This window comes from Leptodactylus fuscus, chromosome 5 (assembly GCF_031893055.1).
Source record: "Leptodactylus fuscus isolate aLepFus1 chromosome 5, aLepFus1.hap2, whole genome shotgun sequence".
Classification (NCBI taxonomy): domain Eukaryota; kingdom Metazoa; phylum Chordata; class Amphibia; order Anura; family Leptodactylidae; genus Leptodactylus; species Leptodactylus fuscus.
The window spans coordinates 197,605,747-197,629,993 of record NC_134269.1 but is presented as its reverse complement, the minus strand read 5'-3'; the positions used below and the strand labels follow the sequence as shown (position 1 = coordinate 197,629,993).

Genomic DNA, 24,247 nt, shown 5'->3' with positions numbered 1-24,247 from the left:
CCTCTTTTCATCTTAAGTCATTTTGGTGTAAATATTGTCCATTAGTACATTAGTGAACTTATTTTTACAAAAAGATTTGCTGGAAGAAATGCTGAGCCCATTAGTGGTTCAATATTAGGCTTTTACAATAATTATATTACTTACTTCTTACTTTTTCCTTTACCCTTACAATAACTAACTCTAGACAAGATTTTCTTTCTCCTTCCAGATAAATGTCTTAAATTTTCAATAATTCCAAAGATTGACTATTTAAATTATTTTATCGAGTTTTCCCGCTTGAAATTTCTTTTTGTTATTTTTGTAATATTTTTTGTAGGGTACCTGTTATCTTTCTATACTGGTCTATCAAACAGGGCCCTACTTCTACATACGGTACTAGATTAATTTTATGGGATTTTTTTCCATTTGTTATCTAAGATGAATGGTATCAGGTGCGTATATAAAGAAATTTGCATTACCTATAGAAGTCTCCTACGGATTACTAATATACATGAGTTTGCATAGATTACAAGTCATACACTGTCTATTGAGGACTTTTTGCTGTTTTTAGTAGCCTGCTTTTTAGTAGTTTTGCAAATAGGTTCATAAGATCTATAGCATTTAGGAAAGACATTATTTTGTAAAAGGGACATGATGAAAGTAAAAGGCAACAAGGTTAAAAGGTTAATCTATGATAGACGAGAACAGGGCGTTGTTCCTGATAGTAGCCCATAAGCTCTTCTGCTATATTATCACAGCCCTCTTAATAAATAGTAACTGAACCCATTTAAGTTCACTTTTCTACAGTACTTTAAGGCTAAGGCCACATGATGCAAAGTTTCTGCCCAACCCAAAATTGTTGCAATATTTGTAACAAACACCATTGTGGCCAAGATGGGATATACAGTGTTGGCCAAAAGTATTGGCACCCCCGCAATTCTGTCAGACAATACTCATTTTCATCCAGGAAATGATTGCAATCACAAATTCTTTGGTATTATTATCTTCATTTAATGTATCTTCAATGGAAAACCACAAAAAGAATTGTCAAAAAGCCAAATTGGATATAATTCCACAGCAAATATAAAAAAAGGGGGTGGACAAAAGTATTGGCACTGTTTGAAAAATCATGAGATGCTTCTGTAATTTGTGTAATTAACAGCACCTGTTACTTACCTGAGGCACCTAACAGGTGGTGGCAATAACTAAATCACACTTGCAGCCAATTGAAATGGATTAAAGTTGACTCAACCTCTGTCCTGTTGCGCTTTGCAACATTATAGTGTCTGTAAATGGGGTTTTATACTGCGTGGAGTCCAGGAATGGGGGTGTTATGCTGTTGGTCCTCCCCTAAGTCAAAAGTTTTCTTTGGGGCCCAGTCTTTTCTAGTTTTACTCCTGGTTCTGGGGGATTACCTCTAACCTGATGTCAAAGTGTTGGCATTTTTTTAAGAATATGCCATCATTTTGACATACAAAAACCTCTTATAGGATGAGGCCTAAAGTTACAGAAAAGCTACTTTTTTGTTGCAGAATTTGCTGCAGTTCTATGAGACAAAGCCTAGAGTGACTGCGACTGGAATGTGAAATATATATGAGGCATTTTTACTTTCCCCTTCTGATGCCTTCTCTCCTGGCTTTGGCTTGAAAAAACAAAACAAAAAAACCCCAACAAAAACCGTTTTCTGCAACGCGTAGCGCCGCGTTAACGCCGCGTATACGCCGCGTTAACGCCGCGCTATTTAGCGGTGGTGTTGCCTGGCGTTAACGCGGCGTATACGCGGCGTTAACGCGGCGCTACGCGGCGTAAACGCGGCGCTATGTGCAAAAAACACACAAAAAACGCCTGGCGTTACTCTGTGTGAATACAGCCTTAGTCTTAATATGGCTTTAAAACATGCAAAAAAAATCAGAGATTAGTGACTGTGGCACAAAATTGCCTTCTTTTTTAATAACAGAGAAATGGCTAATTCGTTGACAAGGTGTACTTGTAGCTACAATAAACTGTCTCGGTTCATACATGTTTTCCTACTGTGTTCACAATATACATCTGAGAGATTATTAGTCAGAAGGTATTTCTAAATGTTCCATATCCCAGCAGTTAATCTCAGCAATAATTACTGTATGCAGTTAGCCAATGTAACGTACAGAACAAAGCAATGTCAAATGGAGGTGACAAACTGGAATAAGTCATTTTCCTGTTATATTTAGTATTGCAGTTATTGCTATGTTGTACCTGTATAACTAAGGAAATCTCTGGATTTGGCCTTTTAATGGGATTCTATCATTAGAATTCCCTTTTTTAACTAAATACATGTAGGAATAGCCTTAAGAAATGTTATTCTTCTCTTACCTTTATTATTCTGATCTGCGCTGCCGTTCCTGAGAATTATCTTTTTTCTTCCATATGTAAATGAGTTTTCAGACAGCGCTGGGGGCTTCCTCTGTTCTGTCTGAAAACTCTCCAGCGATGCCTCTATCTTCTTCTCCGGACTGCCTCTTCCCTTGCACTCCCATCATGTCCTCATTAGAGATGAGCGAGTAGTGAAATATTCGAGATTCGATATTCGTTTCGAGTAGCCCCTCAATATTCGACTACTCAAATCGAATATCGAATCCTATTATACTCTGTAGGGGAAAAATGATCGTTTCAGGGGTAGGCAACATTCAATCAAATTGAACTTACCAAGTCCACGAGTGAGGGTCGGGCTGGATTCTCCGAGAAGTCTTCTCCATGCAGCGTTCCCACGGCGTCTTCCGGCTCTGAATTCACCAGGCATTACAGTCAAAGCGGCCATTTTCTTGTAGCGCGGGCATGTGCAGTCGGCTCTGCCCAGGCCCGATACCTGGCAGAGTGAATTCAGAACCGGAAGACGCCCCAGGGACGCTCCGCGGAGAAGACTTCTAAAGGTAGGAGAAGAACCAGCGTTGATTGGCCGACTGTATAGCATTCGGCCAATCAACGCTGGTTCTGCATTGAATTTTTCCATTCGAATAGCGAGTAGTATTCGATCAAGTATGAGTATTTCGAATACCGTAGTATTCGATCGAATACCTACTCGATTGAATACTACTCGCTCATCTCTAGTCCTCATCCAAAAGCTCCTACTGCACATGTACATCGGCCTTTTTCTTGTGGCCTCTCCAATCAGCCACAGGAAAATGTGTTGACTACACATGTCTGTTAGCCATTTTCCTGTAGCCTCTCCCGTTCGGCCACAGGAAAATGGCCGATGGACAAGTGCAGTCTGTGCTTATGGATGAAGATGTGATGGGAGCGCAAGAGAAAAGGCGGAGAAGAGGACAGAGGCGTCGCTGGAGAATTTTCAAATTGAAAAGACCCCCCCTAGTAAGATAATAGTGTTTGTAGGGCCCGCGGCGTCACTTACCGATCCCGGCCCTTGCTAGGATCGGTAAGTAAATAGGACCTGTTACTGGCTAGAGTAACTCCAGCCAGTAATGGCCTATTAAGAAAAAAGAAGCTGCAGCGGTAGCAGCTGTCGCCGGGCCCCTAATGTCTCAGGCCCCGTGGCAGCTGCTACCGCTGCTACCCCGGTAGTTATGCCACTGGTACAGGGGCTGTCTAAAAACTCATTTACATATGGAAGAAAGTAGACATTTCTCCGGAACGGCAGCACGGATCAGAATAATAAAGTGTATTTAGTTAAAAAAAGGGATAGAATCCCTTTAAATGATCACATAGTTAAAACTGGGCCAAACTGGACTTGGGGACTTCAATACCAGAACACGTTCTAGTGAATCTTTGCTTATACTGTACTTTAGAGAATTGCATTTACATCAGTCCTCAAACTATACATACATTAACCCCTTCTCCTTCCCTATTTATAGCCTTTCTCAATTAGCTTAACAGAGAAAAGCAGACACAGAGAAACAAATTTCTGGTTTCTGTTCTCTCATTTGTTCTGTCAATGGAGGAGATGGTCCATAATGATGGTTGTTAGCACATCATGACAGATGTTCTCCATTAAAAGAATGCAGGATACATTTGGGACTTGTGTATTCTGGTGATGATACAGGCGCCGTCGATTTTCTTCATTATCTCCTCATAGTATTACCCAACCTGTGTTCCAGACTCCAGGTTTAGTAGCTATAGTAAAGGGCAATAATGGCTATACATTGTGTACGTTGCAAGCTAACAGCTAAGTACAAAAGCAACCTCTACTATTGACAAAACACGTTCACATTCTCATCCAGTGTGCCAATGTCAGGTCTGAAATCTGTCAGGTGTAAATGTGGCTGCCATTGACTTAGTCACATTCTTGTGCGTGCCGCTCACATTGGAAAATGCTGCATGGTCTGTTGAGCAGGTAAGATATGCACTGTGAGCGGAATTGTAAATGGCATCCAACCGGTGGCTTATGGCCAGCCTGCATAAAAGCTATGGAATATCAGTGTCAAAGGTGAAAGTGATGCCAAATATAACAGATCATTGTATTCTAATCTAATTGTTTTGTGCTGACACATACTTCTTTCTAACGTTCACGTCTAAGCATTATATGAGGGTGGTGTACAACCAATACACATATAAGTATATACAGTGTTGGCCAAAAGTATTGGCCCCCCTGCAATTCTGTAAAATAATACTCATGTTCTTCCAGAAAATGATTGCAAGCACAAACTCTTTGGTAATATCTTCATTTATTTTGCTTGCAATGATAAAACACAAAAGAGAATGAAAAAAAAGTCAAATCATTGATCATTTTACACAAAAACTCCAAAAATGGGCCGGACAAAAGTATTGGCACCCTCAGCCTAATACTTGGTAGCACAACCTTTAGACACAATAACTGCGCACAACCGCTTCTGGTAACCATCAATGAGTTTCTTACAATGCTCTGCTGGAATTTTAGACCATTCTTCTTTGGCAAACTGCTCCAGGTCCCTGAGATGTGAAGGGGGCCTTCTCCAAACTGCCACCAAGAGATCTCTCCCCCACAGGTGTTCTATGGGATTCAGGTCTGGACTCATTGCTGGTTACTTTACAAGTCTCCAGTGCTTTCTCTCAAACCATTTTCTAGTGCTTTTTGAAGTGTGTTTTGGTTCATTGTCCTGCTGGAAGACCCCTGACCTCTGAGGGAGACCCAGCTTTCTCACACTGGGCCCTACATTATGCTGCAAAATTTGTTGGTAGTCTTCAGACTTCATAATGCCATTCACACGGTCAAGCAGTCCAGTGCCAGAGGCAGCAAAGCAACCCCAAAACATCAGGGAACCTCCGCCATGTTTGACTGTAGGGACTGTGTTCTTTTCTTTGAAGGCCTTTTTTTCTTGTAAACTTTCTTGGCAAACTCCAGTCTGGCTTTTTTCTGTCTCTGGGTAAGAAGTGGGGTCTTCCTGGGTCTCCTACCATACAGTCCCTTCTCATTCAGATGCTGACGGATAGTACGGGCTGACACTGTTGTACCCTCGGACTGCAGGGCAGCTTGAACTTGTTTGGATGTTAGTCGAGGTTCTTTCTCCACCATCCGCACAATCTTGCATTGAAATCTCTCATCAATTTTTCTTTTCCATCCACATCTAGGGAGGTTAGCCACAGTGCCATGGGCTTTAAACTTCTTGATGACACTGCGCGCAGTAGACACAGGAACATTCAGATCTTTGGAGATGGACTTGTAGCCTTGAGATTGCTCATGCTTCCTCAGAATTTTGCTTCTCAAGTCCTCAGACGGTTCTTTGGTCTTCTTTCTTTTCTCCATGCTCAATGTGGTACACACAAGGACACAGGACAGACATTGAGTCAACTTTAATCCATTTCAACTGGCTGCAAGTGTGATTTAGTTATTGCCATCACCTGTTAGGTGCCTCAGGTAAGTAACAGGTGCTGTTAATTACACAAATTACAGAAGCATCACATCATTTTTCAAACAGTGCCAATACTTTTGTCCACCCCATTTTTTATGTTTTCTGTGGAATTATATCCAATTTGGCTTTTTGACAATTCTTTTTGTGGTTTTCCATTGAAGACAAATTAAATGAAGATAATAATACCAAAGAATTTGTGATTGCTATCATTTTCTGGAAGAAAATGAGTATTATCTGATATAATTGCAGGGGTGCCAATACGTTTGGCCAACACTGTACAGTATATAGCAGATACATATATAAGTATATAGTATATAGCAGATACACTATATCTTAACAAGTCATTATAGTAACCTATATACACTTGTGCATTTTTCTAATGTACATTCTTTTCAAGAATTAGAGGGGTTGTGCCATTGCAGACACTTATCCCCCATCCACAATATAGGAAACTGAGGGACACATCACAGGGGGTCCGGCAGTGGGTCCTCCTGTTAACAGGAGTACAGGGAAAGATAGCCCTTCTGCATTCTCCCTGTGAGTGAAGGGGATATGCAGTGATGTAAATACCGGGGTAGCAGCAGGAGCGGCTTCCACAGGACCAGGGACATTAGGGGGCCCAGCGCTACTAAATCCATACTTCTATCTCAGTCCTATTGTGAGCAGAGAAGGCTCATATCTCAATCATTAGTTGACAAGATGGTGACCGAACAGACTCCTACCACAAATGAGCCCTCTGAGCACTGAGCAGGGATGAGCTAGTACATCGTACAGGTCACAGCTGTGCACGGATTCGCTCATTAACTTATGTAGATGCAGCTGAAAGTGACCCATCTGGCGAACGGTTCAAGTCAATGAAAAGTTCATTGTTAGCGGTTTTACTAAATGTACTCATATAAAGTACTGCAACATGTCTATGTAAAATGTTGGCATATTTGCAGGAGTTTGCTATCTACTATACTGATTCTAATACTCCTTTACCATTAATATCATAAATATATACAAGGGTGCATCATGGGTATGTAAAAGCTATACTGGAAATTATCCATATATAGTGACAAGAACATCTAAGGGCTCGTTCACATCTGCAGCCGGGGTCTCTGTTATGCAGGTTTCCATTTCTTGCATGAAACTGGGAAGGAGACGGAAACCTGCAGTCATGTTTGAAACCCATTCATTTGAATGGGCTTGAAAAGTGTCCGGTCATGAGCGCCAGTGAGCGTTTTATGTGCTCCATGGTGAAACTGTTTTTTGTTTTTTTTTTAACCGGACACAAAGTCGGACATGCAGGACTTTGTGTCCGGTTTTAAAAAAAATGGTTTCACCACGAAGAGCATAAATCGCTCACCGGCGTTCACACCCAGACTCGGTCTGATAGGTTTCTGTCTTCTGTTGGCAGAAGACGGAAACCTGATAATGAAGACCCAAACGCTGGTGTGAACCCAGCGTAAGATACTTCTAACCTATTGGTAACAAGGACTGGCAAATATGCATCTGTTCTGAATTTCCTGTATCTATTTATCTATATATTTATATGTATTTATTTATTTATTTATTTATTTTAATCATGGCTCATCCTGATATAACCCATATTTTCCATGTGGGTAAAAATTCTGAACAGCAGCTGTAGTGATAAAAAATTACCCTTAAAGAGGACCTTTCACCACCTCCACCAATTCCAGTTCTTAGTATAATAGGCATCGCTCCACTGATTCCATCGCAATTGGAATGTTTTCTCTAGCTCCTATCATTCCTGAACATTTGATGGTGTTAATTTTGGTGCCTGATATACTATTTAGGCTCTGTAATGTCAGGAAGGTAGTATCAGGCAGGAGTTCCCCTGCCTGACACTGCCCTGCTGACATTACAAAGTCTACATAGCATATCAAGCACCAAAACTAACTGCACTGATTGCTTGGTAATGGTGGGGGCTACAGAGAGATCAGTGCAGTTTGTTTTGGTGCTCAATATGCCATGGAGACTCTGTATTGTCAGGAGGGCAGTGTCAGGCAGGGGGGCATGATTCAGGGCTCCAATCAGAGGCATCCAGAATGAGAACTCAGAGTCACACCCCTTGTTTGCTCCTGCCTGACACCGCCCTCCTGATAGACTTAACCCTAAATAGCAAATCAGGCACCAAAATTAACCCCAATGAAAGCTCAGGAATGGTAGGAGCTAGAGGGAAAATTCCAACAGTGCCAGAATCAGTGTAGCAGCATCTATGAATTGTGTCCACATTTGCCTTTGCTTAAATATGGTTGAGAACTCTATTTCTAATTAAATTAATTCAATATAATATAACAACATGCATATAAATCCTTTGCTTACCATCATAAATCTTTGTAACTATCTTGTGACAAATATCTGGACATGTCCAGCCAAGAGAAAAGGTCATGGAGGAGTCATCTGTATAATCAGTGATGTAGCTATAGCGTTCACAGGGTGGGACTGGTCCTATAAACCAGAGTGGTCCACAGGCCTATCTCACAACATTGTGATCTCCTTTAATGTCCAGCAATCTGAATACTGGAAATCCTCCCTCCCTGTTCTCTGCACTGATGATATACAGTCATATCAATGTAGTAGTGGGTCAGCAAACAATCAAGTAATAAGAGCTGTGAAGAAAAATGTAGGTGCAGTATTCTCATAATATGCGTCTTTATAGAAGAAACTCCATTGCCCTCACTTAGTGTCTGTCATTGGTTGAAAATGTCTTAGTGGTGACAGTCTTTTGTCTTGTTTGTTTGCCAATGGATACGACCATGGATGTAGTGACTTTCTATACTCTAAAACCCTGCCAAGATTTCCTTTTTGTGGTCAGGTTATCTTCTGCAGACGAGAAGAGGAAACTCTACATCCTACTGGGAGAAGAAGAGGCCACTATGGAGATCGCTGCCCAATACGTGTCTAGCTGTCACCAAACAAGAGAAGATGAGACTCCACGGACTGTTATACCCCAAACCACCCACCCCACCTCCCCATATAGCGGTCACCAACTAAGAGGAAGATGAAACTCCACAGACTGTTATACCTCAAATCAACTACCCCACCCCACCCCCATACCCACCACTTCCCACTTGACTCCAACTCCCCCTCCCCCACTTTACTAGCTTTGGCAATGCCAAATATCTATTCAGACGTGCCAATAAAGCTTGTTTGATTCGATTTGATTCTTCTCCTATATGAAGTGTCCCTGTCTCATAACTCTGTCACCATAAAGAAATCATGGCTTAGCTTGTGACAAATCACAGACCATAGAAAGTTTCTGCCTCCATGTTCCTATCCATCAACAACCCATCAAGACAAAACACTGTCACTATTAATATTTGGATTTGCAGAAAATTGACCGTTACAAATTTTGGTGAATTCAAATTTTTTGCAGAATTTTAAACTTTCAATTGTCTACAAATCCAAATAGGGTTATGTTCATGGGAAAACCCTTTAAGCAAAATCTCCAGAGGAAATCTTAAGAAATTAATGAGCAACGTAAATTGATCTACACATTTACATTCAAGACACGGTTCAAGGATGAACATTGACTTCGATCTACAGATTTTTAAGTTGCGGTGTGCATCTCGTAAGTACATGATGTATAGCAGAGACAACCATCCGTTATGATGCAGAGAGCGGCTCTGAATGGACCCATACTATGCTAAAGTATTATTTCTTACAAGAAATGATGGATACTCTCATTTAATATTGGACAGACAGATGACTGATGCTGCAGCTTTATTCATGGGGAATTTACGAAACAATGTATATGCTTATTTTTGCACAAAATGATCACGTATAATATATTGAGATGATTTTCGCCCATATTTTTAGAATTTTTTAAAAATTTCTTTGTAGAAAATCATTCTATATTTTTCCTGCTCCGTAGAACCTACAAGCAATTCTCCATGCTTGAGACACGGGGAGGTAAGGTGACATATTCAAGGTCGTAAAACAACTAGGCTTCCTGTTTGTTTTGGTTTACACGCTACATTAAATTGCGTCTCCTTGAAATACACTTTTCTTATTATAATGATGAGTAGCAGTCACATGCTAATTTGACTTCCCAATGAAAATTACAATGCCAAAAAGAGAACGGCGCGTACATTTCTCAAAACAATGGCAATTTACAATAAATGACAATTATTTCTAGCAATCCAAACATCCCCAAAATCTACTTCTCCACTGACTATTTATAATCTGCCCTTTTCATTTGGTTTCAGATGTTGAAAAGGGCATCATTAGCAGGATTAACTAAGCCTGAAAATGATAGTATTGGACAATAATTGATCATTAGATTTTCTCTTGTTGCTGTAGCAACTCATCCTCTGCCGGAGTGAGATTCTATTGCTTTAGACAAGAGGAGTCAATAGGATGTAAAGCGTACAATATGTGAAGGCAAAGCACAAATATTCACCAACCTGTACTAGATTGAACAATTCCAGACGCCACCGTTTGACCTAGCAGATCGTATTGATTTAACCTGGAGCCATCTTCGGCAACGACGACAGACTGCGATGGTTCTCGTGTCCAGATGTAGACGACTTCAGCTCTTGTGTATGCATCTGTATGGAAAAAAAATACAGTTCTCAAACCATATATGTAAAAGGAGCTTAATATGTCTTCTGTTAGGACACCCAGTTAGGTAGAGTTAGACATAGATTTTGACTAATGCAAAAATTTCCAAGGCGTCATTTATCAAAACTGTATAACATGATTTGGTTGCTATAGACAAGAGAGTCCTTTTTTTTCGGTATGGAAGTTTTATTAAAAAAAAAAAAATGTTTTTTCTTTTCTTTATATTTGCGGTCAGTTCCAAAAGTGAGCACCACTTTACCAGTTTAATAGAATGCCAGCTCTGTGAACTTTACTATGATCATACATTATAATTTTTTATTGATCTGTATTGTATATTAGAGTATATCGATGATGATGATAATGATAATTATTAGAGATGAGCGAACACTATTCGAAACAGCCGTTTCGAATAGCAAGCTCCCATAGAAATGAATGGACGTAGTCAGCACGCGGGGGGGGGGGTAAGCGACCGGCCACTGGCAAAGTCGGCGTGCCGGCCGCTTCCATTCATTTCTATGGGAGCGTGCTATTCAGGACGGCTTTTCCAAATAGTGTTTGCTCATCTCTAATAATAATAATTATAGTTATTATTATTATTATTATTATTATTATTATTATCATCATCATTTTTGCTGTTGTTCCTCCATGTCTTGACTTTTTTTTTTTTTTTACCCGTGGCTTATAGGTGGGTAGTTTCCCATCCTGGAACATAGGACTTATTTCTTTATTTTTTACTGTACATATAAGGTTTTTCCAGGTCCCTGGAATAATTGATGCCTTTATAAATTATTAGTATAACTATTATTATTATTATTATTATTATTATTATTATTGAGCGAGTAGTACTCAATCGAGTAGGTATTCAATCGAATACTATGGTATTCGAAATACTCGTACTCGATTGAGTACCACTCGCTGTTCGAATGTAAAAGTTCGATGCAGAACCAGCATTGATTGGCCGAATGCTATACAGTCGGCCAATCAACGCTGGTTCTTCTCCTACCTTTAGAAGTCTTCTCCGTGCAGCTTCCCCGCGGCGTCTTCCGGCTCTTTATTCACTCTGTCAGGCATCGGGGCTGGGCAGAGCCGACTGCGCATGCCCGCTTGTAGTGCGGGCATATACAGTCGGCTCTGCCCAGGAGAAGACTGCATGGAGGATCCAGCCCGACCCTCACTCGTGGACTTGGTAAGTGTAATTTGATCGAATGTTGCCTACCCCTGAAACGAGCATTTTCCCCCCATAGACTATAATAGGGTTCGATATTCGATTCGAGTAGTCGAATATTGAGGGGCTACTCAAAACGAATATCAAACCTCGAACATTTTACTGTTCGCTCATCTATAATAATAATAATAATAAATCATCTCACATTTATGGCAACCACAAATATTCTTGGAAAGGCATTGAGCTCTTAATATACAGGATACTCTTTTAGAACATAAAATAATTGCAACAGAGCTCATGTTATGTGTTTGTCATATTGCAAAATGGCCTTGAAAAATGAACTTTTTTCATAGCCGTTTACACATGTGGGGTACCCGTTTCATGGATCCATCATTCATTTGAGTGTACTTAAAGATCGTTTAACATTTTATATTTTTTGCGCTAAAAAAATGTGTCATGTGAATAACCTCCATTTACATACGGTGAATTGAATGCAACCATGTGACAGCTGTTTTAAAAAAATAAAAAATTGTCACATGAACAATTTTAACGTTTTTGTGAATGTAGGCTAAGAAACATTACGTAGGTAATACATCGGGCCTCTTTACAGTGAGAATTTGGACTCCTTTATCTGATTCTGACAATTTCAAGGTGGTTATTGTATCCGTATTATTACTCTATTTTTGGAAACTCATGGTGGTAGTAAAACATGTTTTTGTAAAGTGAATAGAGAGAGTATCTTAACCCTGTAGAGGCAGCGATTTATTGACACAATTTAGTTAGCCATGGGATATTTTGTATACAAGGGTCACAAGCTGCGTCAGGACCTCCTTACTTGCTATGAGTTAGTATTTTAAGTAGATACAGTGCAGTGAGACAATAAATCCAATCTTATAGGCAATACTTTTATACATAATACTGATGGCCTGGTGCCATATCTGTACAGTTCAAGTCAATAAAGAGACTTTTATAATTACTTTTGGAAATAGTAATATAAAATTTGCTTCTCTATCTAATTTTAAATTTAAATTTTTAATTTAAAACCAAACATTTATATTCCTAATATGAAATTTCTACATACAGTACAATGTAAAAAAATAAAATAAAAAATACTGAATTTAAGGTTAGGAAAACAAGGCAGCCAAAGATTTCTTTAAGAATTTAAGAGTCAATTATATAATGGGCAACATATTTTCACATACAGTATAAGTAGTAGGCAGACTCAACTGGAAATTTCAGACATTATGTTGACAGGCAGATGTGACGGGTTCAGGAGCTACAGTAACACAAAGATGTCCTCTAGTATGATGATGACCTTCAAATGTATGAAATAAAACAAGCCTTCTGTGCGCCTATTGCTTCTAACAGCAATAACATTTTCACTATGGCTGCTGAGTTTTCAGGTGATAATGATGTCTAGGTGAACTGAAGCTTTGTAACAAATAAAAGGGTTACTGTAAAGACATAAAGACCATGGCCCAGCATTATGTTCTGCACACAGAATACTCCATCGGGGACATTTATTGTTGAGGATGAAATGGTCTTGTACTAAACAAAAATTGACTTGGAAATTAATTTGCAGTTCTGTAGTTGTTGCCAATTTCTATTCCACCGTATAAAGGTTTATAGAAGATCATGATTGTATTATATAATCTTTTACCAGCTTTCATGAAAAAATAAAAAATATACTAATAAGTAACCTTTGTCAAATGGAATCTACAACTTTTTGAGAATAATGATAAAATTAATTGTGAAGGTCTATCTCCCTAACACAGGGTGAATCTCAGCGACAACAATTACAGGGGGGTATATTTCTTGGTGAAAAAAAAAAAGAAGAAAGTTATGCATTTTTTTCAAGCATTTTTTAGTTGTTCTTTTTTGGCCACACATCAATTTTATGTATTTTCCTTCCATATAAAAAATCGAAAAAGAACCTAAAAAAAAAAATCAAACCCAGAACTTAAAACCTTTTCAAATAAAAGTCCCTTATCAACCGAATGCCAAGAAAGTAATAGAAAAATGGCAATACAAGAAAGCAACGTATGTCCAGTGTTTGTTATTTTGCTATTGGCTAACAAGCAACAATTGTAATTGTTTTTTGTTCCTTTTTGAAAATTTTAAGACACTGGGACAGATTTACTGGTATTGTCCAAAAGTATTATAGTACAAACTTAGGCTGGATGTTTGGCTAAATCTGGTGCAGTTTAAGGTGGGGGTCCCACGAAGCATATTAGAGTCTGGGCAAAATGGATTGGATTCTTGCGAATCCCACGCACACTTTGTGGTAAAAACTTTGGAGCGGACACTCCACGATTTTCAAAACCGGCGCAGTTTTGGAAAATTCAGCATGATCAATTATACGGAAGCGCCATTGGTTTCCCCATAGGTATAATTGAAAGAAGGAAAAAGAGGAAACCTTTGAGAATTTTCTGTCTAAAGCACTGCAGGAAAAACCAAGATGTGTTGCCGCCACGTTTTTCCCAGCACCGCTTTTTTTCTCTGAGACACCACATGGGTCCTTAGCTTAAAACTGTCTAGTCTAACTGTACAGGTTGCATGTCTTCTTAGGGTATGTTGTTCACATGACGAAAGCCAAATTCCACCATGTGAACACTCCGCGCGGCTAGCTGAAACGGGATGCCAATGCAGTGCATTCCGCTCCTGACTAGGCCTGAATGAATGGGCCTAATCAGCAGGGAGTCTCACGCTGCAGAATCCTTGGGAAGAAGGGGTATCTCGCTTCTTTTTCCCGCTAGCGGGGAAAAAAAGCGAGCGGCTCCCATTCAAATAGATGAGAACCCTTTTTTGCAGGCAGATTTTGAGGCGGATTACGCCTGCAACAAAACTTTGTGTGAACAAACCCTTATTTTTCTATTGTCTAACATGCAATATCTACATTTTTTCATCAATAAGGCATATTTTTAGCGGTAATTTCCCCCCATATGGATACATCCTAAGTGTTCCATATACAATGGGTTTGCGGAAGTAGCATGCCATTTTCTATATATAGAAAAGCGTAAATTCTACCCTACTTAACCTTCTCCCTGATATTTTATGCGTGATGAGCCAATCTATCATACCTACGAGTATGGTTCATTAGGTTTATCCATTCCATTACTGTAGGTGGAAGGTCAGATAATCGCCTCCTCCTGATAAACTTGAAAGCTAAAGGTAATGATGCCAGTCTCAGGAATTCATATCCTTCAATATTATCTAAGCAACCCAAAACTCTGAGTATTAGGAATTTCAGAAATTGTGTCTACTATTTCTCCTTCATTTTAGTCAGTGGGAATCATATTCGAACAAAATTTTGGAAATTAAGTAAATAAATCACCATTTACGTTTTTTCTGTATTTTATCCATTTGTGTATATGAAGATATATCATACAATTGTATTATTCTCATTATTCTACATGAATTTGGAAAAATGTTTTGAGCATTTCTCAAAATTGGAAAAATTGCTACAATGTCAGTGATTAATAGAATACTTACAACTTCCAAACTTCAAGGGGCAGGCATGGGCATCCATAGGAAAATCCTCTAAATGCATAGGACATTCAGCTCGAACAGTCAACCTTGAAAAAAAAAAAAAATATAATAAATAATATCTTCTAAATATCAGAGTGTCCATTTCTACAGAAATATTTAAATTTTCTTACAAAATCTACAGTATAAATTAATCAAATGCAACAAACCCATAATCTCTCAAATATCATATTTCACAACTTCCAATGTGCTGTATATCATTCATTGTTAGGGAATTATGAAATCTAATAACACAAAGTAGGGGAGAATGATCCTGCATCTTAAAGGGGCTCTCCCATCTCAGTGTATCAGTATGCAGTGTCTGCTTCTCACTTTCTATCATTCTCTCCCTCCCCCTCCTTCCTGCTAAACAGGACAAACAACACTTATACAGGTCAGATAATATGCAGATTCTTGTACAGAATGGCCTCCTTGTTATCCGTGTGTTAACATAGAGAGATAATAGACTTGGCTTTATTAGCAAACTGCAATTAGTTGAATGGATTGCCCTGCTGAGCAGTAAGTAAGTGATGTCACCTGTCCTATAGGTCCTATAGCAACGCTGTATAAACAATTGGAGGAATAAGGTCACATAACAGGCAAACAAAGCAGCATTTCTACAGCAATATTTTTAGGAAAAGTCTTCAATTTACATAAGCTACCAGTATAGATAGGAGCCTTGAGATGGAACAACCCCTATTGCTCACACTTTTTTATTTTTATTTTTTCCTTTACTTTTGAATTGTCATGTCCATATTTTTGTGTATTCAGAATTCCAAGGCAATACTGGTTGTGAGATTGTATCATAAGGCCTCTATATGTTTCCATGTCTTTATGTATATAGTATGTATCTCTGTCTCACCGCTTATTGTTTTGTCAGTTGCAGCTTTTCTAAGCCTTTGTTATTATGGTGCGATATTGTATTGAAATGGTTTCATATGGTGAATTTAAAGATTTCACACTGTTGAAAAGTGGAAAAAAAGACTTAAAATTACACATAGCTCTGTTTGTGTCGCTCACAAAGAACTCTACTAAAAACTTCTGATCCAACTATATTTTGCCAGAAGGAATCTCACTATTCCTGATTCTCCAGCTTGCTACCACTGCTTTACAGTTGCCATTACCACCAGTGAAACATTGCCTGGGTCAGAACTTTAAGATATAGAGTTGTGCTTCACTGTCTAATCCTGGCTTGAGGCGGGGTATTTAAACTTGGCTTTGGCATAGTAATTTACCTAAGATTTCTGTGGTTGAGATCCTTGTTTCTGTGTTACTCCTTGAACATCTGCTGGCACTTGGCTTGTTCTTCTAGATTCCCCCTTTGTTTCAGATTTTGCTATTGTGACCTCCTGGATTTAACTACAATTCATACTCTGACATATCTAAGGTTATATTATGGCTCTCCTGGTTTGACCTTGCTAGTTTATAATTCCTTCAGCCAGACATAAGATTACTGTTTTGATTTGTTATCTCTGTAGGTGCACTTTTTTTATTGATACAATGTTGTAGCTTGTCAACCTGGGTTCCAAATCAAGTTGCATTATAGGTAGCTGCTTATCTATTTTCTGCAGAATATCGAGGAATTGCTCAAGTAGCAATATATATATATATATATATATATATATATATATATATATATTAATTAGAGCATTTATATATACATTCTATCACATCAGCTTTTCTATGCTAGAATGAAAAACAATAATCACAGATCTAGAAGACTGTAATGAATTGATACAGAAACAATAATGGTAATAGTAATAATGGTCTGAAACTGGACAAACCATTTAAGGGCCCCTTCAGACGGAGGATACGCTGTCTGATTTTGAATGTGTCGAAGTTCCGAATCAGCAGCGTTTAAAGCAGGTCCCATTGTTTTCTATGGGAGCTGGCATACGCGCGCTCCCCGTAGAAATGAATGGAAAAAACAGCCCATTCATTTATATGGGGAGCGCACGTATGCCGACTCCCATAGAAAGCAATGGGACCTGCTTTAAACGCTGCTGATTCGGAATGTCTACACGTTCAAAATCAGACAGCGTATCCTCTGCCTGAAGGGGCCCTTAGGTGGAAACTTCCATGGCTGCTCTTAAGTATAAGACCCATTGGTTTGCACTGTGCACCAGGCAGTAATGTGTAACACAGCCATACATTCTTAAAGTCTCCAACTGTGAGACCCTTTATTCAACAAGCTGAGGCTGGGGTAACCAAACTTGGTCATCATAAGGACATGTGACCACTACTATAATTATAGAGGTAGCAGTGGTCGCAACTGTATCTGGTCTATATTAAGTAGTAGTTTTCTAATATTAAAACTCTAGCCTGAACACTTCAGACTGAAGGATCACTAGTTAGATTCAGCAAAGATAAAAAATAAACATTGTAATTGGTGCCAAAAAAAACATAGTTGAAAAGAAATTGTTGGATTGTTATGACTTTGACTTAAATATATGTTCACTATTCTGTAAAATTTGTCTAATCAAACAATAAAATGTTGTGGGTCAAACATTGGAGATCTTTGGGAGATTCCAGAAGTAGAGCTCTATCCAAACCCTTTTTAGTGGCCATTTTGTATCCATTCCATAGTTTTTCCATATTTGATGGTTGTGTCATCTCTTACACATTCATTTTTAAAGAGCCCCCCAAAAATTGATGAATTTCATTGGTCTGAGTTTTTTCTGACCCAACCCACTGTTTCCGCTTTAATGGACATAACTCAACATCAGTCTGTTGTCATCCCTTAAATGGACAAATGGATGGAAGAGCCGAAAGAAACTGCAGGGATGCTGCAAGGAGAAGACTGCACGGAGGATCCAGCCCGACCCTCACTTGTGGACTTGGTAAATATAATTTGATCGAACGTTGCCTACCCCTGAAATGAGCATTTCCCCCCCATAGTCTATAATAGGGTTCGATATTTGATTCACAGTGTTTTCTTGAATCTACATTGCAAATAGTTGTACATTGTATTTATTCCTCTATATATTTTGTTGTCCGGTGATGATATATTCACGGTAGCTTGTTGAACTTTCTCCTGTGAAATTTAGAGCTATAATGGCTAAGATACTGCAGTTGACATAGTCCTACCCTTGGGCAATGAGGGAAATATCGGGACCCTAATTAATTGATGTTACCTAATAGGTTAATCGCTGGCAACAAATAATTCACCTGATCACCAACCGCTGTCTCTGTTAAATACCCATTAAAATGCTGCTTAGAAAAATAGAAGCCCCATCTATCAGGTTTGGGTCCAAGGAAAATATTTCAAGATGATGTATGTACAGTATGGCAATACAGCTGGCAATACAACGGTTAGAATTTTCTATAAGTTTCCTGGTCTCAAGTGGCCTTAATATTTCATCTTGATAGTTCTTCTGTGCAGAGCTTTTCTCCTTGTACAAGAATTATTTCAGTGAACGGCAATATACCATATGTTTAAAATGGATTGACTTGCTGTTTTAGGCTATGGTTCTAAGCCAAAGTTCTGGAACCCAGAGGTTCCTAAGAATCTGGTCCAGCAGCTGTTCACGCTTTGTGTGGGATTTGGCAGAGGCACGGCCTTGGCACATTGTGACATAGCCTGGCAAGGTCTTAGCTAATGCTTATTAAAGTTGTATTGCATGTTATGTTCTATTTGTATATTTCCCAGGATACACTGTGTTGTATTGATGAGTAACTGCAGATCAGCTCCTATTCCCATGAATGACTAATAAGCTGCTGTAACCTGTTCTGGCCACTATGTAGAGAACAGAGCTATCTGCTTCCTGCTCCATTCTCTGTTTATCAGCTGCTGAGAGCAGCTTACCAGTATAGGTGTCAGTCCCCTACTGATCCTCAGGATAGGGCATCATATTTAGTCTGGAAAATCCTTTTAAATGGAAGGTTTATCTGTAGCTAACAGACCTTTGTGGGTATTGAGGATGAGTATCCTTATGGCAGCCACTAACCCCCTCCCCACTCTCCAACAATCCCTGTCCTTTGAGTTCCTTTATTAGAAAAGTGCATTACAAATGTTTCTCATTGTAAAACATTTCTGACTAGAACATGCCCACAAGTAGAATATCGACATTGCGTTCCGCTTCTGATTTGCAGGTCATAAAAGCTTTACATTTCATATCCTCCAAAATAGGACAGTAAAACTTGTCTAATACATGCTCTACCAATAAGTATTTGGACACCCATGCAAAAGAAGGTATGGAGTTATGGTCTGGGGGTATTTCTCCTGGTATGGACCCTTGGTCCCAGTGCATGATAAACTCAATGCCGACGCCTATTGCAGTATTTTAGATAACAGGGTGCTTCCTACATTATGGCGGTTCTATGGGTTGGACCAATGTTACTTCCAGGATGACAACGTCAGCTGTCATGTAGCATGGTCTACCATGGTACAGTGACAATCAGGTTAACCGACTGGACTGGCCTGCCTTGAACCCTATCGAGCACCTCTGGGATGAGTTGGATCGCTGAACTAAGGGGGACAGCAGCCAAACAAAATCGGTGAAAGAACTTACCTGTCTTCTCCAAGCCAAATGGAATAAAATACCACTAGTCGTCATACAAGGACTTGTGGAAAGCCCCGGAGGGTTGAGGCTGTAATTGCCACTCATGGAGGCTCTACCAACTATTGAATAGGAATAAATGTTGATTTTCTATTCTACCACAGGTGTCCAAGTACTTATTGGTAGACAGTGTATACACTCAGTGTAAAAAAAAATAATACACCAAAATAATATAATACATGAAGTACGAGTTGTCAGAATAGAAGGAAACTTTAGAAGTGTGAATGTAGGATACGTTTGTAGTCAAGATAAGTTTTTGTCTTTCTATTATTATTCATTCTTAGGCTTAGGTTTACCCACATTGTCAAATTTAACTCTAGTCACAAAGCAATGATAAACTAATATAAACTGACAAAATAATATATTTCCAGCTAAATAAAACCAAAAGCAATTACCTCATTGTATAAAGCAGCGTTCCATCTTCTGTTATTCGCAACAGTTTGTTTGGCATAGTCATGTTGTGAGCCACAGATTTCTTCCCATTGTGAAAAAATGTATCTGGAGTCCATATTTTACTAGCCATTAAATTATTTAGACGGAGAACAGTCATAGGTCCCTTGAATTTTAGTCTTTCATCTCTCCAACCTTGTCGAAAAAATACATCAATTGTATATTCCTGTATACGGACAAAGAAAGAAGAGAGATTAAAGGTAAAATGCAACGTTGTTCTCGGTTCTCTGTCTTGCAACGTTTTATTATTCCAATTTATAATAAAGCTCATTTTCTGAGTAACCTACCATAGGATGAGTGAGTAAATCATGTATTTGTAATGTAGACGGGGAAGAAAAATGGCAAAAGGGGAAATAAAATATTGATATTAAGATCAATGACATGTGTGGCCACATCTGATGGGTCATGTAGCGTGCAACACAGTCAGTATATTGGCTCCCTTCGAAATATCTGTATCTGTATATTGTGCAAAATAATCCAAGTCAATGAGTCCTGATATTTATTTATCCACCCACCCAATGTAAATTAGGCAATAGAGATGGAGGAGCCGTTTTACCCAGTATATCCGGATATAGGATGAATCGATTTTCCTATTATTCTCTTAAATTTGCGTAATGCACCCTGATGGGTAAGGAATTGCAAGCAGATTTCTGAAATTGTGAAACTTGAACAGGGCAAAAAAAAAAAAAAAATCTCAAGTCTTTTAAGTAATGCAATAAACTAACGTAATAACATTAAGACTTGTTTTATTCCAAGATCGAATTATAGACTTTCAAGGATACTATTCATGTGAGGTGTCTTAGGGAAGGTAATAAGATTTGTAGAGAGTTGTCCTAAATGATGTTATCAGATGAGGGTTAGGTGTAAATTGTGTCTTTTACTAAGGCCTGGGTCACATCTGCATTCGGTATTCCATTCGGGGAGGCTGCGAACGGATTACCAAATGCATTGACAAGTGGTGAGCAATGAAAGCACACAGACCCCATAGACTATATTAGGGTACGTGTGTTTTTCATGCGGTCTCCACACGAGTCATGTGGAGAGTCAAGTAGTTCATGAAGTAATGTTCTGTCCATATAACTCGCACGAAAAACACATGGACCCCATTATAGTCTATGGGGTCTGAGTGCTTTTATTGCTCAACGCTTGTCAATGCGTTCGGTTCTCATTGAGATCTATAGTAGAGTTTTCTAGATGACAGGAAGGAGAGTAGATAGACTGTGACATCATCAATTGGCAACCGTGAGTTCCATGATGGCGGTCATGTGGTGTTATCTATAGAGGTGCTGTAATACTGTCCGTCTTGCTTGTAATGTACAGGTGACTGCTTACAAAATAGAAACAAAGCTATTATCAGGCTCAGTGGCTAAATTGAAAATTGTAGTATATAGTACTATAGATAGATAGATAGATAGATAGATAGATAGATAGATAGGCGATAGATAGATAGATAGATAGATAGATAGATAGATAGATAGACATATATAGTGACTTGAAAAAAAAATATATTTGTGTTTAATAAAAAAAAACTTCTAAAAAGTAGGTCATTTTCTCGTGGTGCACTCCCTTTAAGGTTGCTCTAGTTTTGCACATAACATATAGATTTATAATACCATTGGTAATGTGAAGTTCATAGCCAGGACCAAATATAGGTCAACCGTGACACATGTGAAAAAAAATTCAGGCATCATAAAGCGCAGATGCCTGATAGGTAAAATTAGTCTTTACTTGCTCATTACCATATGCAAATATAATTCATCTCCTTATTCCCTTTTGTGCACAGAGCTTGAAGTCAAACTCCAGAAACATAGAACGTAATATAAGAAAATGTATCTTACCATATCATGATCAGAAACGGGTCCAAAGCTGGTGACAAAGATGTCTGTGTTCACTTCAGTTACACGCTCTGTTGAAGCAGGAAATGAGGATGTTCAATGTCTACTAACAATCTTCATTAGATCTAAAATAGGTTATTTTTCTTCACCTCCTAACACTGGGAGCAAGGCATTCATGTGATTATATATATATATATATATATATATATATATATATATATATATATATATATATAGTATATGTACGTCTATACTGTATATAAAAAAGTATTTTTGTATTTTTTTGTATTTTTTATTAATTTTATTCAAATTTTCTCCTTTTTAAAATCTCGTAGAACCTTTTCAAAAATTCTATAAAATATTTACTGACCCCGAATATTTTTAGCTTATATTACATAACAACATTAAATCAAATACACGACTTAAAGTTCAAGTGTTTTCAATAGATTGTAAAGTGGAGTCCACACCGGACCCCTCCTTTCACATGTAAGTTTTGATGGCTCATCTATCTCAAGTCTTCATGGTGTCCATTGGTGATGAAAAAAAATCAGCTAGGAAAGGGTTAAGCTGTATATACCTGTATCTTTACTCCTCTGATACAACAACTTGCCCTATGGTTATCAGTACTCAGTATCCAGACAATAAGCAGTCAGACCAGACAGCATGTATGACTGTTTTAGTTTGCCATTCCTCTTAGTGCCAGTTAATATGGCGGTTTATATAGCGCATATTATGGACACAAATCCCATCTCAACCAAAGGTCAAAACTTGATCTATGGTTGTATTATAGACCCTATATTGCCATGTTATGACTTTCTGAATTGGTCATTAGAAATGGATGAATACATTTACAACACGATATAGATACCGTTGTCCGTGATACCATATTTCGATAAAAAACAACACACGAAACGCTGTCTAAGCATTGTGTATTGGTGTTTATCGAAATAAAGCTAAGTGTGATTTTAATAATTTGGAGTAAGCCGGTGGCTCTTCGTTCTGGTCGTTCTTCTGCTGTTCCTCATCGCTCGTGGGTGTAGAGCAGAGGTTCTCAAACTTTTTTTTCTCGTAGACCACTTTCAAAAGTTTGCTGGTTTTGGTGAACCCCCTGATGCTACATTTCTACCATATTCCCAAAACTCGTCAAAAAATGTGAAGATTAGATCTAAGGATGGAAATTTGCATCATGGTTGAGTTCCGATTTCCGATCATTTTCCATCCAATCCCGATCCCCATCGCGATCGTGACATTTACTCGATTGTCGATCAGAATCCGATCTTTTCCGATCCTAATCGCTCAACCATATTGTAGACATGACTGTTCACCGATACTTTGCAGTGCTGAAGAAAAATTGCTGAGAGCCACTCAAAATGAATACGCCATAGTAGTCTAGGTTTTCCGAGAAAAGTAATGGATTACCCATCCATAGGACCTATGGTATCACAAGAATGGGATTTCATCCCTTCTCAATGAGCTGAACATGATGAGTTTAAGACTATAGTCAAGTGATATATACTGCTTCTTTTATCAAATGGGGTGAAGAAAACAGCGGAGTACAGTATGCTATATATAGTATTGTAACTATATAACCAAAAATGACAGCCCTATATGCTCTATATGACAGCCCTATATGCGGAAGACATTTTTCAGTTATATTTAAAAGCATAGCAGAGAGTATAGTTCTTAATTTATGGGAATAACCCAAACTCGCATATCAAATCTCATATTGTTTCTTGTTCCAGTTGTGATATGGGTTTGTGAATAGAGTAGTTATACAGTAACCCAGGAGACCATCAAACTAATAGAGCATCTGTCATGCTAATTGCAGAGTCATCAATATGCTAATCAATGTCCTGGGCAGACCGGAGCGTCTCTAGCACTGTCATCCCCTGGTGTACATCACATCTCTAAGCCGAGATCACTGTGAAGTGCTGGGACCAAGATACAGAGCATTGCTCAATGACTCATGCAGCACATGCTAGCATCTGCACAACATGGATTCTGGTTCAGACTGATTTTATTTAAAGGGAACCTTTCACCTCCTCCACCAAGTTCAGTCCTTGACATCCTTTAATAGGTGCTGCTCCACTAAATCCAGCACAGTGAGATTTTTTCGGTAACCCCTACTGTTTCTGTGCAGTAAGGGTGGGTTCACATGGTGTATTTTGGACCAGATTATGATGTGGAATCCACCTCAGAATCTGACTCAAAAAACCACCTCCCATTGACTTCAGTTAGATCTGTTCACTTCCTTTTTCCGCGATCGGTTTCTTCCCACTCGCGGAAAAAAGAAGCAAGTTGCCCTTTCTTGCCGCGGATTCTGCAGTTGAATCAGCCACGGGC

The 24,247-nt window shown here is 38.7% G+C and overlaps 1 protein-coding gene across 1 annotated transcript in view; it reads right to left on the bottom strand.

Annotated features, from left to right (window-relative positions):
• The window catches only part of GABRA1 (gamma-aminobutyric acid type A receptor subunit alpha1), a 115,694-nt gene that overhangs the window by 29,710 nt on the left and 61,737 nt on the right, over window positions 1-24,247 (bottom strand). Inside the window, exons 4-7 of the mRNA XM_075275029.1 lie at window positions 21,908-21,975; window positions 20,015-20,235; window positions 15,028-15,110; window positions 10,214-10,357 (exon numbers count right to left, since the gene is read on the bottom strand). Of these exons, the coding sequence (XP_075131130.1) occupies window positions 10,214-10,357; window positions 15,028-15,110; window positions 20,015-20,235; window positions 21,908-21,975 (516 nt within the window). The remainder of the gene's footprint in view (window positions 1-10,213; window positions 10,358-15,027; window positions 15,111-20,014; window positions 20,236-21,907; window positions 21,976-24,247) is intronic.